Source organism: Cryptomeria japonica, chromosome 9 (assembly GCF_030272615.1).
Source record: "Cryptomeria japonica chromosome 9, Sugi_1.0, whole genome shotgun sequence".
NCBI lineage: Eukaryota > Viridiplantae > Streptophyta > Pinopsida > Cupressales > Cupressaceae > Cryptomeria > Cryptomeria japonica.
Genome location: NC_081413.1, coordinates 532,945,547 through 532,966,629, shown reverse-complemented (window position 1 = coordinate 532,966,629; position 21,083 = coordinate 532,945,547). Strand labels below are relative to the sequence as shown.

General features: G+C 35.7%; 1 protein-coding gene across 2 annotated transcripts in view; it reads left to right on the top strand.

Moving 5' to 3' along the window:
- LOC131077072 (ADP-ribosylation factor GTPase-activating protein AGD3) overlaps nt 1–20,566 on the top strand; it is a 62,837-nt gene extending 42,271 nt beyond the window's left edge. For both annotated transcript variants that reach the window (XM_058014485.2, XM_058014484.2), the window contains 4 exons: nt 11,020–11,165; nt 11,316–11,412; nt 19,299–19,801; nt 19,925–20,566. In XM_058014485.2, the coding sequence (XP_057870468.2) occupies nt 11,020–11,165; nt 11,316–11,412; nt 19,299–19,801; nt 19,925–20,051 (873 nt within the window). In that variant the 3' untranslated portion in view covers nt 20,052–20,566. The remainder of the gene's footprint in view (nt 1–11,019; nt 11,166–11,315; nt 11,413–19,298; nt 19,802–19,924) is intronic.
- The last annotated feature ends 517 nt before the right edge of the window (nt 20,567–21,083 follow it).

The window sequence follows — 21,083 nt, the reverse complement described above, 5'->3', positions numbered from 1 at the left end:
AGTCTATTCTGCTCCTTTTATCAAATCAGATTTTCCAATTGATTGTTCTCAAATCTGAAAGACATCTTCACAAAATTCTGCCACAGGACTGCTCCAAATATGTATCTGATTTCTGCTTATAAAGTCGTCACATATCCTCCTAAAATTTGCTCTTAATCTCTGCTCTAATCTGCCTTAAAAATCAGAATGATATTCCCTTGAAATGATGATGAAATGATCCTTGTTAATCTTCTCCTTATGCACCTCCAATAGGTCTCTTCATCCAATGGTCATCTCTCTTTGATTAGGTTGGCCAGCATTAATATAATAATAATTATTTATTTGTTTTGATACCATCACAAAGGGTGCGCTGCTTTGTAATATGCTCTGGGTTGGCCCTAACTTCCCTTTGCCTTAGTCGCCTTCCTCATCCTATCGCAAATATTAAATGCAAATAGTTCTAGGTCGGCCCCTAATTTGGGTCAGCCATTGTTAGGAAAATATTAATATTATTTTTGTCCTTTTTTCTTTGAACGCCTAGGGTTTAGACTTATTGGATGTTAGGTTTGATACCATAGCAGGGACATGACAATTAACACCATATTTGTCTACCTTCTTCATAATCTCTCGACAATAACTATATAGAAAAGTATACCATCGGCAAAAATACTAAAATAGTCTTTCTGATGGCTTCTTTTGCCTAATCTTTAGCCTACACATTGAACAAATCTTTATAGGTTTTGTTGGCGTTGAATGTATGGCTCTTTGTTTCCTCCTCGATTTCACTTTACTCACCTAATATAGTGGAAGTATAGGTGATCTAGATCCTTATGTAGAAACCTGTAATGTCCCTACACTTTAGAGATCATTATCCTGCAAAACAGATTGTAAGAACATAACATATATATATATATATATATATATATATATATAAGGAATCTAAATTGCAATTATAATTTTAATGCTTAATTAACATAATCATAATTTTTATCTAATAAAAAGGATATGAATACCATACAAGGTATGTCCTTAGGCGGTCGTGAAGCTCGCCTTCTTGGAACCCCTTGGTTCCAAGATGTCCTTAGGCGGCCGTGAAGCTCGCCCTCTTGGAACCCGAAGCCCTCCAGGAAATCGAAGATGAGTTCGAATCCTGTCTTGGGTGTAACCTCTTATACCCAAGCCCTCCAAGGAAGACCCTTGTCAATTCCTTGCCTTGGGTGATGCCTTCATCACCCAAGTCCTCAGAGGGGATCGGCCTGACCTTTGAGTCCTGTCTTGGGTATAAACTCTTACACCCAAGCCAGCCAAGGAAGACCCTTGCCTTTCCTTGTCTCGAATGATGCCTCCATCATCCAAGTCCTCAAGGGAATTGACCAGATCCTTCTCTTCTTGGTTGAGTTTTAGTCAACCAAGCCATACATTTGCATAATATTTTCAGTTTATAAACTATCCCTCGTGTTAACATGAATTCTCAATGTATTCTTTAATTAACATATATATCAATATGATTTTCCATCTTTTACATATGCATTACATTTCTTAAGATACCTTGTATTGAGTTTTAGTCAACCAAGCCATACATTTGCATAATATTTTCAGTTTATAAACTATCCCTCGTGTTAACATGAATTTTCAATGTATTATTTAATTAACATATATATCAATATGATTTTCCATCTTTTACATATGCATTACATTTCTTAAGATACCTTGTATTCATAATCCTTCTTAATATGCAAACTTATGTATACAACATTTAACAAGATTATATCTTTTCCTATTTTTAACGACTAGTGAATATTATACATTAAGATGTGTATAAATATTCACTAGACTACCATTAATATCACCTATCAATGAACCTTACCCTTTACCCATTACCCATTATTAACTAATATTAATTAATATTAATGAACTTTTATTAATAACACCACCTATTAATATTAATAATAATGATCTTCCATATACTATACCTATTATTTAATATAGGGAGGAATTCTCTTCCTTACCTCGCAGTCTGCTCACCTTTACCCTCTCCCTGCAGTCCGCTCCTCTTCCCTTTCCTCCGCAGTCTGCAGGGAGAGGGTAAAGGTGAGCAAACTGTGAGGTAAGGAACATAATTCCTCCTTATATTAAATAATAGGTATAGTATATGGAAGATCATTATTATTAATATTAATAGGTGGTGTTAATAATAAAAGTTCATTAATATTAATTAATATTAGTTAATAATGGGTAATGGGTAAAGGGTAAGGTTCATTGATAGGTGATATTAATGGTAGTCTAGTGAATATTTATACACATCTTAATGTATAATATTCACTAGTCGTTAAAAATAGGAAAAGATATAATCTTGTTAAATGTTGTATACATAAGTTTGCATATTAAGAAGGATTATGAATACAAGGTATCTTAAGAAATGTAATGCATATGTAAAAGATGGAAAATCATATTGATATATATGTTAATTAAAGAATACATTGAGAATTCATGTTAACACGAGGGATAGTTTATAAACTGAAAATATTATGCAAATGTATGGCTTGGTTGACTAAAACTCAACCAAGAAGAGAAGGATCTAGTCAATTCCCTCGAGGACTTGGATGATGGAGGCATCATTCGAGACAAGGAAAGGCAAGGGTCTTCCTTGGCTGGCTTGGGTGTAAGAGTTTATACCCAAGACAGGACTCAAAGGTCGGGCCGATCCCCTTTGAGGACTTGGGTGATGAAGGCATCACCCAAGGCAAGGAATTGACAAGGGTCTTCCTTGGAGGGCTTGGGTGTAAGAGGTTACACCCAAGACAGGATTCAAACTCATCTTCGATTTCTTGGAGGGCTTGGTTCCAAGCGGGCGAGCTTCACGGCCGCCTAAGGACATCTTGGAACGAAGGGGCTCCAAGAAGGCGAGCTTCACGGCCGCCTAAGGACATACCTTGTATGGTATTCGTATCCTTTTTATTAGATAAAAATTATGATTATGTTAATTAATCATTAAAGTTAGAATTGCAATTTAGATTCCTTATATATATATATGTTTGTTATGTTCTTACAATCTGTTTTGCAGGATAATGATCTCTAAATAGTAGGGACATTACAAAACCTTAGTAGAAGTTGTGGATGGTACAATGATAGCCGCTTGGTATAATCTGACCATCCTAGTGCTCTCCTCAAATGAGAGTTTACTACAAGGGCCAACCTCTTTACTGGGATAAGTAAGAAGTGTACATGAACCCTTGTAATGCTGTCTTTTTCAATTTTTTGGGCAAATGTTGTATTTCCAATGTCAACTCCCACTTGAATTAGCCACCTTGTTAGTGTCAAACAACACCACAAATTGGTGCAAAGAGGTTTTTTTTTATTAATGGGCTCCGTGTTATGTGGTGCTAACATTTTGGAAGGACACTTAGTGTAATGCCCCGCCAGGAAACCCCGAAGGGATAAGCTAAAATAACAAGAATAGAGTGCAAAATTTTTTTTTATTTTTTTTTAAAGTTACAACACATAAGATGCAACAAGATAACAAGGATTCAGACTACATAGCGGAAGACTTCAACTAACACCTAAAGAGTTTCCCAACGAGATTACTTAAATTTCACAATTCATTTAACTCATACAATCTTTTCATTTAGAATTACAACCCAAACATCTAACATCTAACATTCTAATACACTAGGATTTCATCATAACATAAGAGATCTTTCCAAGCATATTTAAATTCCTTAACAACAACTGAGTATAATTCATTACTCTAAGATGCATTATTCCATATTCCAACTTATTGCATTTAAAGGACGATTACACACATGCATTAGCGACAAATCGCATCTCAACCAATTATGCATTCGATCAACATGGCATTCAAGATAGAACTGAATATAAGCATTTAAAGTTAATTTCAAATATCCACTTAACCATTCAACATAAGATAATCATACATGATAAGCTGAATAAAGGAAACATGAGAGAATACACCACATAACACCATAATGATCTCGGAGTTCACCCCTAAAGGGCTACATCTCCGGGTCTGCTCAACTGCAAGACCCCCTCTGATAAATAATAAGGTTAAGAGTACAAGAGGTTACACCATACAATCCAGCCATCAAGGCAAAATATAACAATATACAAACGACCACATCGGTCCATTAATACATAAACGATCCTTACAAAGAACAGGATCCAGCTGAACATAAAAAAAAGCTAATACAAGGTCCAAGAGAGCATCCATAAAACTGAGCCATCACCACCCAAGGTCTAACATGAAACCGACACTCACAAGGCAGAGACAAAGGACGACTCACAAGGGTACTCCTAACAGGACAAACAACAACACACTAGCGAACGTAGGGACAAGTGTCATCACACAACCTGGTATGGATACCATGGCAAGTCTTCATAGGTCCCGGCCCATACGCTGGTAACCCTGGCAACCTAATCCGAACTTCCGGCCCATCCAAGCCTCGTGTGGACCCACACATCCTCTCGTGAAGACAAGGAAGATGGTTTGCCATTTCAGGCCTTCTCACAGCATGTCGAGTCTATGATAGCACTCGTCCCATGTGTGAGGCACAATTATCTTACTTATAAATTACATTCTAATCTACTTAGGTTATCACTTATTAGACTCACTTTCGACGGGTTATCCAGCAGCCACTTTGGGGCGCGGCCCCCAATCGAAAGCCACTTTCCCATACGACACTAGACTATACTCAAACGAACTCAAAACCAAGGAATACACATGGTTAGACGAACGGAGTTCAAGAAGAGAAACAATCATCTAGTCAAACACGACTCAAGGGTAATCACTTGCTGACGGTACTCTAACTAGAGACCTGACAACTAAGGTTAACCATGAATCATTATTCGACTCACTCAAGGAATACAACCAACTATGACAACATCACAATACAATCGTCAACTCGGAATCGAGGACTGACACAGGAACACCAAATCATCCATATGACAGGGTCCTTTTAAACAAAGCAAAACATGCCATTTCATAATTAAAGCGAATACTGTAATTAAACTCGCAAGACAATAAACAGAAAAGACAGTATTTCCTCAAAATGATTTAAACATTAAAATCGATCAAGTTTTCTACATGATCTAAAACAGATTATAGTTATCTACCTCATCAAGGGATAAGTGGTTCTTGGTTTTCTAACTCCTAAGGTTCAAAGCATCGAACAGGCAAATTAAGCCATAATGAGTTTTTAACCAATCCATATTAATAAAATTCAAACAACCATTAATCAATTAAACAAGGTATTTAATCTCCAATAGAACATCATTAACATACTGGGCTAAAACCAACCTCTACAGTTTCGTATTATTTCTCAAGCCCAGATGTATTTTACGGATTACGGAAATATATAAATGCAGAAAGAGAATCTAAATGGAGATAATCATTTCCAAAATCCAAATCTTAATTCCCTACGCACGTATAGCAGAATCCAAAATGAACTGTTAATTAAAGAGTATATTTATTATTCCACGATAAATAAAATATACACAATTAACGACTAATAGTGCACAATAACCCAGTTAATTATTAGTTAATATATAATTATTAATCTCTATCAATAAAATATATCTCACTAATGATTAGTGTATTTGCACAAATTTCGAATTAATATCGATGAGTATAAATACACAACTTAATTTCCATTAATCTTATATATAATAATCATTAATCAAAGATTGGAAACCTAATCATTAAACTAATATTCATTAACATGATATTAAGCCATATGCTTTTTTTTTGAATACCAACAAAATACATTAATAAAAACACGATTTAATAATCTACGTTATACAAAACGCATTTAACAAAACTATGTTCTTTGTTTTTAAAGAAAACGCGTTCAACACAGTGAAAACGCGGCGGCCGTGCCCTAACCCTAGCCGAGGGAGAGGGCGGCGGCGCTCGCGGCGGTGCCACTCAACACGGCCAGGCGGCGGCGGCGCCCTGCGGTGCCCGCAGGTCCGCGGCGCCCTGCGGCCACCGTGGCCCTGCGGCCACCGCAGTGTGCCGCGGCCCGGGACTAAAGCACCAGCGAGGGTTTAAAGAAAACCAGGAGGGGTACGAGCGGGGGAAAGGGGGGAGGAGCGGGTGGAGCTCCGCTCCCCGCCTTCCGACCCCAATCCAACGGTTTAAACAATAAAAAACAATGATACGCCCAGTTGGAGTTAAATCGATAGGAACCCCAAAACCCAGTTTAAAACAACTTGCTCGGCTCGGGTTTTTGATAATAGATTTGAAATATAAAATGCACAGCTCGATATCAATAAACACAAACGCCCAACACAAAGATTCATACTGAAATTTTGATTTACTATACATCCGGTTTAAACATATTGAGATTGTTATCACGTTTTCATGCTGGGTTTTCTCATTCTTTTCAAACGTCCAAGGGTTTCAAACACCCAAAAACAAAGAGGATTTAACCAACATCTCAAAACCAAAATCTCAAAACCAAAATTTCCAGCCAATTTAAAATGGACAATCACATTGATTTTCAATAACAAGTTCAGAATCCTACCTTAAAACGCAATCCTGGAATGGCTGAAGGAGAGCCCCAATCTCCAGCTCCCAAATCCTCCAATTTTCATTCCCAACCAAAATCTTCTCCAAATTTGTCTCTCCTTCCATTTTTCCCCAAATTTGGGTTATATGGAAGAGTTGACCCCAAAAATTCCATTTTTGGAATAAAAACTTTTATTTAAAAAAATAATACTCAAAAATTAATTCTTTTCAACAATATCAACAATATAACTTGCTTTTTCAATTAAAAATCGATTTCCTCATTTAAACAAATTTAATCTTTCAAATTATAAACGCCAACAGAATGCAATTAACTTTATGGCGATAAAATCTAAAACTTTCTTTTCCACAGCATATATAAATGCATTAATATTCAAAATCAGTCATTTAAATCGAACTCACTCCCAATTTAAAACAGGCAATTCATTAACAACGAAAATCGCATAACGAATACCCGATTAATTTAATCCATTAATCTTCACTGCACAACGCATAAATACTCAACATAATCACTAAGGACTAATTAATCAATTTAACCAGGCACACCAAGCACGCAAATCGAGAAAGTCAACCAAACAGACGACTCGCAAACCCAAACAAACAGGGATTACCGACGACGACTGGCGATGCTCACTAGAGCACGACTAAGGTCAACTAGGGTCTTACGACCACCTAATCCGACTCTAAGGATTAAAAAGGGTACACTCAAACCTGCACATCCAGGTGAAGACGCACCTCGCACTCATGCGGCATTGTACCTGAAAAATCCTGCAACCAAGAGTCATACATGCATACATATATAAAATTTACTGAAAGCGTTAGCCCGATGTTAATACCACGAAATAGGTACACTAACAACTTGCATACAACTAGTGAGAAACCACATCAATAGCTATGCGTTAATTCAAACATCTGACTATAACATAATATTACGATAAACTAATCAAGATTAAACCAAGGTTAGAGATCGATTACGGTAGGGGTACTACACTTAGACTGCAGTACACTCCTAAATGATCTGCCTTTTTGGCCAGTCTCATGTAATTCCTGTACATCTTCCCCAATTTCATCATCCATTTTAAAGTCCTTCGTTGTCACTCAAATAACTTATTTAAATTAACAATAAAAATAACAAAATGAATCAGAAATTTAAAATTAAAACACAACAAATTTATTTTACACATAACAGCATATTTCAAGTGTAAAAAACAGCAGAGTTTTATAAACTGTTTAGGGTATTAGAAGTGCAAACTTTGTGTGCATTGTAAGTGCCATTAAACATCAGAGTTTTTGATTTTGAAGCACAAACACCAAAAAAAGAAATTTAAAAAATAGAAGCATATATAAGTTTAAAAATCAATGTTTGAAATGTGTCATGTAGTACAAAAAACAATAGCAACTTATTCAGTGTTCAGCCAGAAAGAAAAAAAAAACAAATAATTAAACTGTGTTCAATCACAGTGTGTTATTAGAAGTATTTGTACAATGTAAGGCTCCCACAGTCTAGATCTGTCAAAGGTCCAGCTCCAACCTTGACCCAACCTTGACCATTCAGCCTGGCTGTGTCTTAGACACACCTAGAGTGCACTTTGGGAGAACCCAGGGCAGATAGGGGTGAAAAATGGATTAAATAAAACTTGTATAAAAAATGCAAAAGTATATATAAAAAAGAGCAAACCAACCTGCCCTAAACACACTAAAATGTTACTAACAAGGTGACAACAGATAAGATACAAACATAAACACATTACTACCTCTCATTCCTTTCTCACGTAAAAGTCAGTTTCTACTCATTACTTAGGGCTGATAGTTTTCTTTGTGTTCAAGCACACTGAGGATGTTATTCTTATACGCCTCAAGGCCTCTTAGGTAGGTGCTATGAAGAAGAATTGTCATTTGACGTAAGTTTTGAAAGTTTTTTGTAAGTTTTTAAAAATCTCTTTCAAAGTTCCACTTTTTCCTTGTTTATTGTTGTTTATTATCATTGCTGCAGTCTTTGGGTTTATTTTTTTTTTTCAGTGTTTTGGGTTTATTTAAAGACATAATTGTTTATTAATTTCTTGTTTATATCTTTTTTTACAAGTAATGGTAGTCAAGGGTTACATATATATTTATTTTTAAAAAATAGTAACCTAGGTGTTAAAATTGTGACCTAGTTCAGTAATCAACTTTGTAGCATTTAATTATTTGCTAACATTAAGTAAACCAATCAAGTAAATGCAAGAATGAAAACAAGAGAGCAAGAGACAACACAAATACCCTGGGAAAACCTCCAAGGAGGAAAAACCCAGCACTAAAGACCCACAGGTCAGATTATGTATTTAATCTTAATTGCATCAATACAATACTTAGCTTGACTCTTCAGATCTGCTCCCTTTTAACATATCAGATCTGCCCCTTCTAATTACACCAAGTCTGCATCAAGGAATACCAAATGCCTTATATCTTCTTGAACTAATTCGCACAGTCCTCTTCTATATTTCGCACAGTCCTCTTCTATATTTCACACCTTTAGTTGCATAGCTATTTCGCTGATTGCATGAGGAATTGAATTTATTGATTTGAGTTTGCATTTGATCTTTATTTATATGAGCTCTTAACCCATATAACTCCAAGTCGGCCTTAATGCATTTTGGTGCCAATTTGATTTATTGTGGTGTGGTACATATTTAGTGTGGCGTGGAGATATGGGGCTGGTCCTGTCTTGGGGGCACGTTACCCTTTTAGGATAGGACCCAGTCCTATATGGGTTCGGATGTTGCCTTAAGGCAATCTGAACCCTCTTACCTAGTTATAAACAACACTAGGGATGTATTATTTTATCTTTTTTACTTTTACATTCGACAATGGCTAGTAGTTCTAGCTTGGTGGGTTAAGGGTTGATTAGGGCTTTCAAATTTGATACATTTCATTGCTTTGCAACACGTGATTGTGGCTAAGTTGCTTTCTAAAGTCAAGGTTTATGTTGGGTGATGTCATAAGTGCCAAAATGAGTATGGGAGCTCTTGTAGACGAGTGAAATCCCTCTTGTGCAATTGCTGGCCAATGAATCAATGTTTGTGGTGTGTTGACAAAAAATGGGATTACCTAATGGGTCAATTTTTTCTTACATCAAAGTGCAAGAGAATGCAGAGAGTGCAATTGATAAAGCTAGATCAAGATCTCATTCTTTGGCCAAGAAAGAATCATGCAAACTGCCTACAAGTCCATCTTCCACTACTTTGATAGTGGCTGCTACACATCTATTTTATAGCTTCAACTGATCCTAGCCCTAGTGCTCTTCGACTGAAGTATATTAAGGACAATCATATATGATGGCATCTCCATGGTCAAGCATATGTCTACTTGTACCTAGTTGCCATCAAAATTCTATCAGTGGTATGCATTTTACTTTTTCATAACTTTGTTACTTTGGTTTTGGCAACTCTAATTTTAAATATTTTATTAATTGTCTTGAATCTCAATAAGTTGCAAGTTTCTATTCAGTTAAGCAGCACTGGCGTATACACTCCTTTATTCACTCAGCTAAGTGTAACCAGTTGGCTCTGAAAAAAGTAGTGGAGTTGGTATAAGTGATTCCAATCTGTGTCTCCTCACACAAGCAACTTGAGTATAAGGAGGGGGCAATGAGGCATTGTGATATAGCACTCGAGTATCCCAACTTTGATGATTTTGTTGCATGGCTTTTCTTAGTAGCGATTGGGGATGAGGGTCAGAAGGCTGCTACATAGGATTTCATTAATGGAGCTGGTGGGAGTGGCATTGGGGCTGCTTGTGGTTCAAACAAACCAACAAATGATATTGATTGATCTCACTGAATATCAATATGATGATTACTGTTTTGCACTGATTTCCCATGTGCAGTTGCATTAAAATAAACTGTTTGGGTTTCTGTTTATCATTTAAGATTTTTTAATTGACATTATGGTCAGCTATCAGTTATGTTTTCAATTTGTATTTAATGTTGAATATTTTGTACAAATTGTGGTTATAAATTTATTGTGCAAATGGACCAAGCTGTAAATATGGGGAAAAACAAAAACAGCAAACCACCAAAACCAAATCCTGAACTTGAAACAGCAATATATCATATAAACACACCCTGATATTTGGGACTACAAATTCCGATTTTAATTTGTAAATTTGCACTAAAATTGACAGACATAACTTGGTGCTAGACTTTTGTGCATCATTGACCATGAAGATCAGCGTGTCTTGTGTTGAATAAAACTAGTTTTCAATGTACATTGTGATTCTAAATCGGGTATCAAGTGTAATAGCAAGTTTTCTCTTTCTACCATGTAGAGGTAGTTTAGTGTTTGTGACGTCAGTTTCAATTTTATTTTATCAATTAGCAACATATATGTTTGACTGTTTTAGTGTTGGACTAAAATTTGAATAGAATAAACTTTTTTTCTGTCAATTTGAGAAATGAAGAATAATATTGAAATGCACATTTATGTATATCATCTAATGCAATGTTTTGTCTTATGCAGGTTAGATCTCTAACTCTTGATGTAAAAGTTTGGGAGCCTTCTGTTCTCAATTTGTTCCAATCTCTTGGTAACACATATGCTAACTCATTGTGGGAGGAGCTTCTAGAATCTGGAAAACATGCAAGAGGTGATGGCATCTGCGGCAGGTAGTTAAACTTCTGAAGTCAGGTTTCATAGATAGCATAGACGTGTATGCATTTGGTCTGAATTAGGGTGGGCTCCAATATGGCTTTGTATATAAATTAGATGGTATGAAGATATAGCATACATATTTGATATCTTATTCTCTGTTGTAGACAAGGTGATTTCGAGGAAGAAACACATTGCATGCCCTTCAGGAAGCCTAATTACAGAGATACACTTCCCACAAAGGAGAAGTTTATCCAGGCAAAGGTAGTGAAGAAATTCCAATTCCCTTATTATATTATTTTACACTTTTTCTATATGTTTTATGTTGACCAATAAATGCATTGTGGGGAGAAGACAAGAAAGAAATCATGTTAGTCTCTATAAATGATTAAATGTGTTTAGTGGGACTGTTATCCCATGTTTGTCAATAGGAAATAACACAGCTAAACACACCCTCCCAGAGGAAATGGAGCCAGTGTTTGGAGTTGCATTATAAACAAAGAAACCACTCTTTTGAGGGATGATCAATACAAATTCTCAAAGGTTAATCCGTGATTGAGATTCAATTCCAATCATCATACAATTACATTGTCGTATGGACACTTGGTGCTGTGATGTACATGATGAGGTCAAATGCTTTGTGATGTTGTGTTCAATTTCAAAGGTTTAAAGGGGATGTGTCTTTGTTGATAAAGTGGGTTAGTACTCAAGATATGGTAATATTAGGAGCCATTTAATTATTTTAAAATGTGTGAATGTTATTCAAGTGTTAAAAGAAAAAGAGGCAGTTACAACTCTTATTGAATGAATTATTAAAATAATTGTGAATGTTACCTGAGTTAAAAGAAAAGAGGGGGCAGTTACAATTCTACCATGGCATCTGAATTGTACAAAAGACAAAATTAAAGAAGAAAGGGTGTTTCTCCTTTTCCAGGCTTGTTTTTTCCCTTTCAAAATCTGTTTTCTTTGTAACCACAGTCTACATTTCATTTACACTAGATTAGTTATGTGATTTTAATGCATTTGTCGGATTTTTCAATCATTGAACAGTATGTGTATAAATTGTGTAAAATAATTAATATCAGATTTTATAACTGTGATGATGAACACTTCTCGATTTAAATCTGCATTGCCTTTATCCAGTATACAGAACATTTTCACAAGTTTGCTTTTAGTTTTAGCTGCACAAACAAACCATTTCCTGGTTTTATATTGGAGGAATATGTAGATGTTTGGGAATTTACAGGACTGTTTGTCAGAGTAGCTAGAAGGAGGTGAGCTTTGAGCCATGCTGCAGCAATTGTCATTGATTAAGGAAGTTTGGGTTCTGAGAGTTCATGACAAGTTTCTCCATGCAATAATCTTTAAAATAATCATTTATCAGTATTTTCACAGGGAGGAAAAGCACTTCTTGGTTTCATTACTTCACAGGTTTCCTGAAGCTGTTCTCTGTATTGGTTTTGCACGAGGGTCACCTATTCACTATTTCTAGTCATTTCCACAATATTATTTATACTTACTTTCAGGTAAGAGTGTGCCACAATATTGTTTATACTTACTTTCAGGTAAGAGGGTCACAATATTGTTTATACCTACTTTCAGGTAAGAGTGTGCCAAATTTATCAAAAAATAATATCAGATGAGGGGAGTTGCCCCTCTCAAAAGCAGATGGAAATATCTTGTTCTACATGATTTCCTACATTTGTTACATATCTTTGTCACTGTCTATTAGAGTCAGAAAATCAACAAAGGTTGCAGCAACGAATTTTAATCCTAATAGTTTTTGGCAACACTGTTTGGAAATGGTTTCTTGAACATTCACTCGCCAATATTTAACGATGGAATGAAGTAAATTCCTAGACACTTTCTGAAGCATTTATGGAACTATAGAATCTGTTAAGGGTCTAATGGAAGACCATGTACAGCTGAAAGAAGAAAATGAACAGCTACCAGTCAACTGTTGGGAAGAAGAAGAAGAAGAAATTAAGAATTTATCTATGAATCTTGCAAATTGGGAGGGAAGGTTTTCAATTTATAACAAGTGAAAAATGAAGGGGTTTACATGTTGGAAAGCAGAATCCTCAAATAAGAAGAATTTTCTGCACAAGACAAATTTCAAAACATGTAGATAGAATGTTCATGTTTCAATATAATTTCACTTTTACTATTTTTGGTGATGAACCCATGCCTGAAACATCATTGGAAGGACAAAAATCTGGGCCAAAAGCAGAGGCCCCTGAGGAGGCATATGGTCATGTTTATATTCCATGTTAGTTTCTTAATGAATTCCTCTCAGATAATAAAGAAGATGCAATACACGGTCCAACATGAATCAATATGATAATCCCTGTTTCGATCATGAGAATGTGGTCTCTATTGGACCTCCAATTCGATAATTATTGAATATATCTCTGGAGATCGCACGAAAAGGTGATGAATAAGAATGTCTTGAAGATCATTTTCTCCTAAAAACTGAGCTCTTTCTCACAATAACTGAGTGCTTTTTTACTACGAAACCTTGGGACGCGTCCCCAGCCTGAAAACCCCCATCCCAGTCTCGGGGACTTGGGGACGGCCAGGGGACGTTTCCCCCCCATCCCCAAATTGTTGGAATTTGCAGGGGACATTTCCCCCCCATCCCCAAATTGTTGGAATTTGCAGGGGACATTTCCCCCCCATCCCCAACAACGGGGGGACGTTTGCCCCAGCTGTGGGGGACGTCCGTATGTCCCGGGGACGGCTGGACATCCCCCACAGCTGGGGCTAGTAAAAAATATTAAAAAATAAAAAATTCATATTTTCAATTTTTATTTTGAATTTCCTAACGTGGGCCCCCTAAATCGTTCCAATTATAAAAAATTTAAAAGGCAACGATTTTAAATTAATAAATTATTAATATAAGTTAATGTTAATATAATAATATCAAATTATTAATATAAGATAATGTTAAATTATTAATTCAAATTGTTATTATAATATTATTAAATATTAAAAATTAAATGTTAATATTTTTTATATGTAAGTTAATGTTAATATCAAATTATTAATATAAATATATAAGCTAACGTTAAATTATTAATTCAAATTGTTATTATTAAATATTAAATGTTAACGTTTTAAAATTTTAATATGAATGTTTTCATATGGGGCAAACATATAAAATCTCAGTTACCGGTTCTTGCCAAAAAAGGCTGGGTCCTGGTCTTGGTCCGTGCCCGGTCTTGGTCCGTGCCCGGTCTTGGTCCGAGCCTGGTTCGACCTGGGTCCCACCCGGGTTCTGCCCAGGCCGCTGGGTTCCCTGTGGGTCCTGGGAACCCAACCACCTGGGTAGGACCCGGGTGGGACCCAGGTTGAACCAGGAGGACCCGGGTGAACCCAAGCTCGTGGGTTCCCAAAAATGGGGCCCATGGGTTAGAAAACAAATAAAAACAATTAAAAAACAAATTTTTTAATCTTAATATTTGTATGTTTGAACTGTGAACATATATAATTTTGATGTTTGAAGTTTGAACATATATATATAAAATTAAAAAAAATATATATATATATATATGTATGGACGAACCCATCCAATTTTTTTTTTTTTTGCCGAATCCGCAAATCCGTACCTGAATCCGAACCGGAACCAGTAACTTAGTATAAAATTAATAAATTATAAATAGAAAATATTTTAATATAATAATATTTCATCTCTTAACTTTTAACTTACTCTTACCATACAATATATGATTATATCATATATTTTCTGTATTTACTTAGTACTATTTTGATTTTCATATCGTAATTGACAATGAAACTATATGACAGCAGTGTAGCCTTTGGGCATTTTGTATGTTATTTAACTTATTTCTTCAATATCTATTATGATATGCATATTGACAATGTGAATGAATTGAAATTCTGAATTATGAATGCATATTGACTATTGACCATTGAGTCATTGACAATGTTGTATGTTCAAAGTTTACATTCTAAAATGTTTTACTTTTCATAATATCATACACATGCTATATCCATGTTTTCACATGAATATAATGTATATATGCATTCTTTATCCTTGTTTTCATATGAACATTTAGAATTTTCCTATATTTTATATAGCTATCCCCTTTGCCGTCCCCCCCCGGTCCCCAAATTTGGCAAAATTTTTTTTCCGTCCTAGGAACTTGTCCCACTGCCCCTATCGGCCACATCCCGAAAACTCGGGGTAACATAGCTTTTTTAGAATAGTTGATACGGGAATAGAGAAGAAATATGACTTATGATAGACTGATGTAGTGAAGTTGATCTTGAGGAAGATTAGGTTATAAATAAGTATCGTCTTTATAGATGTCTCCTGATGTAGAAGAATTCAAATGTAAAGATGCTTCTTCCCAAAGAATACATTAAGCAATCCTTTGAAGTCGTGAACCCTTTTTCATATTTGAAATGAAATCAAATGGAGAATAGAGAGTTGAAGAGGCAGTTCTTCCAGTCAAAGAAATAGAGTGACTTGGTGATAACAAAGAATTCTATGACCATTCTGGTTTTGAAAGGAGTCTTGCTGTTGGCATCAATAAAGATAATGGATTGAACTCAAAGCCAATGCAAAACATAGAGGAGGTGACCTTTCCATAGGATATTCATCTCAATGTACTAGTGGAGTGTGAGGCTACAGTGATTAATGGAGAAAGTCTCCTATTTCAACATGATTGATGTAATGCCACTTTTCCCCTAGAGTTAATTATTTGTAGTGGAATTAATATAATGGTTAATAGTAGAGTTAACATAATTTGCAATATATATAATGTTAACAAAATAGGTATAAATAGCAATGCATACTATAGATGTGATAATTTATAACAATTCTAAAGGAAATATTCAACATAACTCAATCATATAACTCAATCATTACTCAATCATATTATCACCAAATTCATATATTACATTCTCAATATCTTCTATCATCAAGGATTTCTAATACTTATTTGAATCTTGAGTACTTGGAATGGTCATTCTCATTCTAAGAAGATTTTAATGGTCTTGGCCCTCATAGCTATGGCACATCTAGGAGGAGCTAGCACATATGCTTCCAAGCATCAACATAGCATGCTCCACAGTAATAACTCAACATGCATACAACATGCTCTAGGGTAATTACTCAATGTGCATAATAGCTCTGGCTAGGACAATTCTGAGTGTACACTATACCCCGAGTTCGACACTCTCTGTGTGCCCCCTTCTGCAAGCTCATATCCCACAAAACCACCTTTTTCTTCCTTAGTGATCTCCATACTTCCTTCTCAAGTCTCACATGAATGCTTTATATAATATTTTAAGGGGTGGAATCCAAACCATCACACCTTTCACAAGAGTTTCCTTTTAATAAATAATTATTCCTCTCCCTTTTAAAATGGTTTTATAACTATTCTTTATTAACCTTCTTTTAATCAAAGGTCATAATATCCTTTTATTTTTATCTCCTTTTTAATTCTAATTCATAATTTTATCTTCTCTTGGGGAAAAATGTCAAATAATAGTAAAATTTTTAATAGTTGTCTTTAAATGGGTAATGGAGTTTTAGATTTAGTGTTTCTTCTTCAAAACAGTTTCTTGTGATTTGCCAAGTCTTTACACCCTCTTGCCTTATTGGTCACTGCTCATTAGTCCATGGGATCCTTAATTAATAACCTATGTTCCATGACGTTTTGGGATGGGAACTACAGGACAACATGGGATGTGCTTTGGGGATGATAGTTTGAGGGCTATTTTTAAGGGACCCATATAGATGCCTACAAGCATAGGATTTAAGGAATAGGCATGACAATGAAGGGGTGTGTCAAGTTTCTTCCATCTTTCATGTAACTTTTCTTCTTTCAAAGGATATAGAGAAAAATATTTAACATCCGTTATTTTCTTATTTATAAATACGCAAAATCCATTCTTCGTAAACTTCTCTCAAACATGGCTTGCCCGGATTCCTAAATTGGATCACCTTACATATGATCTAAATAAAGTCAACGACAATTTTAACATCAGCCTAAAAACAATCATCAAGGACCATACCTATTACCTCAACTGCATTATTTGATGTAGATTGGCTCTATGCTGCCCATGTATCATTGACTCCTATGCAATACAAAGCTCCTTTGATTACGTAAAGATGGTCAAGCAACATAAATAAGAAGCAAATTGCTTTGGAGATATTATTCAATAAATGCAAACATGACGTGCAAAATATATTCTTGAACCTTTTTTGTACCAAAATTCTCATTTCTTTACAAATAGGAGCAACATTTCTAATCATTTGGACTATATGCTTTGCTCTCCTCTGTGGTGTCACACAGCTCGTTTTGAAGAAATATTGCATTGGTTTCTTGCTTGAATAATTTATTGCCTTCAAAAATTAGCCTTACTCATTTTGTGCTGCCTTACTCTTGTGGTCTATGTTGTGCCTTTGCTTGCCCATTATTGACAACTGATTTGAGAAATCTTAGGTGGGCAGTTTTAGGTAATCTTGTACCTTAGGCTTTTTTACTTGACCCCTATGTCATTGCCCTAGAGAACCAAAAAATGACTTAGTATGACGTGCTTTGGTCATCGGTCTTTCAATTTTATTCCTAACTGCGTGCTTTCTTTATCGGCCTTGGTTCCATGCCCATGCCCTTCAAAAAATTAGTTAAGTCCTAATGCTGTCAGACTTTCAGGTTATCGCAATCTCCTTTACCCCCTTGCCAGTTGAGTTCTCTTTCCCCTTGTCTCCCATGTTGCTTGAAGTCTTTTCATCAAAATGCTAAGTCTTTTGATGTTTCGGGCCTTCGGCATTTCCTCTCCCACTTTCATTCATTCCCTCCCTTCACCCTTGGCCTCCTTGACCCTTGAAGTCTGAGGAGCAAGACTAATCCTAAAAGAAGACGAAGTGATCTATAGGTGGAGAAAGTAGTGCAACCAACCAAGTTTGTCATGTTAAATATATTATGCAAAGTGGATTCGACTTTGCCACTGATGGATGATGAATCCCTCGTAATGATCAAGTCATGACATAGAGAACTAGAAACAAGTGATTGTCATCTTGTCTCGAGTTATAGACATTCAGATTTGAGTAGCATCCTGAGAATCTTTCTGAGAGGAGTCCATCATGGCATACCGAGCCAGAGGGATGTTTGAGGCCAAAGATAGACTTCCTCAATATCAAATCAATGAAAAATATCATATCAACCCTTGTGGTATTGTTGATAAGTTAGAAGCTTCACTTGTGGCCAAAGTGGTTCTTGCAGATTCCTGGTATTGATTATGCTAAGACCTTTGCCCTCATTGTGAAAATGAAATCCATTTGCTTGACTCTTGCTATAATTGTAAGCTGTAACCCATGAATGCATTATGTATTAGATGGATGTGAAGAGTGCGTTTCTTCATGGAGATCTTTAGGAGGATATTTACAAATGATTCTTCATTGGTTTGCAAATTGAGGAAGTCTATCTATGGTCTCAAAATTTCAAATAGGTCCCTTAGGCTTTGTATGTTGATGGAGGCCTTTCTTCTATAAGTTATATAACATACATAATAATAGATACAGATGTGTACAGAAACACACACACAAATATGCAAACAGATACATGTACGGCATGCATGATGTGCAGATGTGAACACCAGCATGTGTATGGACACTGGAACACATATACAAATTATGGAACAACATATATTTGATAACCGGTGGTTTTCATGGTTGTGACAGTGAGCTGGCATCACTGAACTTTGAGAAGATCCATTTTATTGATGCCAATATAGCTTTGGGTGTGATTTGCTAGAAGCTGAATCAGATAATCATTTGGCACTTTGTGGGATATGTGTGCTAGAATTGCCTTCAACATTTGAAATGTTTTATATTACTATCTAGTTTTTTCACTTCTATGTATTTACATGGTATGCATGATGCCCTAGTTAGATATAAAATCTATGGTTTTACTAATCATGTGATAAATTTTTTTTTTACGAAAATTCAATATATTTTGTATTTTGTCCAAGGAATATCTGATTTTTATGATTAGTAAAAGATGTTTATTATCAAATCTCACTTTTTCCGAGTAGAGACTCAGATGGTTCTTTTATTATCACTTCCATCTTTTTCGGAGTAGAGACTGAGATGGTTCTTTCTTTCATTTTCTTTTCAGTATTCTGCGAAAAGATTTATATTCAAGCCAAAGCAGGACTGTCAGGCACCATCGGTTGCTAGTCAAATATGGGATGCTGTCCGAGCTAATGACAAGAAGATGGCATATCGTCTTATTTTGAATTCCAATGCTGATGTTAATACAACATATGAGCAGGCTAGGGCAAATGATCCCTCAAGTATGTCAAAAGCTACAATAATGAGAAGGGAATTCACCACTCCGCAAAACAATTCTGCTGCTGGTAGTGGGCACATACAACTTTTGGATTCACCAACAACTAGCACAAGTTCAATAACTGACAGTGATGATTTAAGTGAAGCAGATGAGGGTCTACAACAGTGCTCCTTGTTACATCTAGCATGCTACTTTGGTGACTTAGGCATGCTAGAGCTTCTTTTGCAGTATGGTGCCAATGCAAATGTTCCTGACCATTGTGGAAGAACACCTCTTCATCTTTGTATCTCTGGCAGGAAGCACTTATTTTCAAAGTTGCTGATTACTAGGTGCCTATATGCTTTGTTAGATTTTATATGTGTTGCCATTAAATTCAGAATATTTTTGGTTGCATGAGTTGATTAAATTAGATTTTAAATTGGACTCTTCTGTTTTATATTTTTAATATACAGGGGTGCCAATACAAGAGCTTTGGATGGAGATGGTAAAACCCCATTACAAAGAGCAATGGAAATGGGTATGTCTATGGATGACGAACTTATTGCTTTCTTGTCTGAAAATAACAGACAGTCTCTTTGATGGGTCGATTAGTTTATTTCAAAGAGCTATGTCTGCCCAGTCCTTTGCTGGCAAGATGCAAACTTTATTTATTATGGTGCGTTTTTTGCACTGCCATTTTGGTTGTTGAGTTCTGTCAAGGATGCCCATTGGCTTTGGATATCGACAAGGTTTTTGTGAAAGGTGCCTTGATCTTCATATGGCTATACAGAACAGCAGTCCCAGCGCTGAAAAGCGTGCTTCCCAGCATGTACAGTGTGCATTCCCTTCGCAGTCCTCATTCATTCGATTTTCTAGTTATATTCAACATCCCTTATATGAGTATGTTCAGTATTTCGGTCATTTTCTCCATACGAGTTTTTGTATAATTTGGTTCGCTAGATATTTTCTTTTGTATATATAGCTGTGTGCTATGCTTATGGTTGCCCTTTGTATGTATAATCTACTGGTAAGGATCTATTGTGCTAAGCACCTATCCTGGCTTTCTTTCATAAAATATTTCAATGATTAGTATATATCAGATCAATGTTCCATAATTTTCAGTTGTGCCTATATTTGTGAAGCACGTTGATAAGAGTGTTTAGAGGGATGATGAATACAACTAGTCTTCTTGAAGGTTCGGATATAGGTCCTATTACAAGCAAATTTGATCAAGATGCTTTTTTTTTGTGTTGCCTACATAAGTTAGGCTTTGCTTGTTTCTTGAAGTAATTTTAATGGAAAGGTGGCTGTAATATTATGTATAAAGCTTTGCAAAGCACTGCAGAAGTAGATATAAATCTGCCTTCGTTCCTAATTCATTTATATGGATAAGATAGAAACATTCTTTTTGCTACCAAAGTTCAAATATTTCTTACATCAAACATGTTCCTTCCATTTGCTAACCATTTTTTGCTATATAATTAATACAGAAGTTTTAGATCTTTAGATTGTCTGGTCTCAGTTGCTTTGGAATGACTTGCAATGATAATACATTTAGAGAGTTACGCACATATGCCTGAAAGGATAAATACTTCAGGTGAATGGAATTTTTAGTGGCGTTTCTCCTGAGTG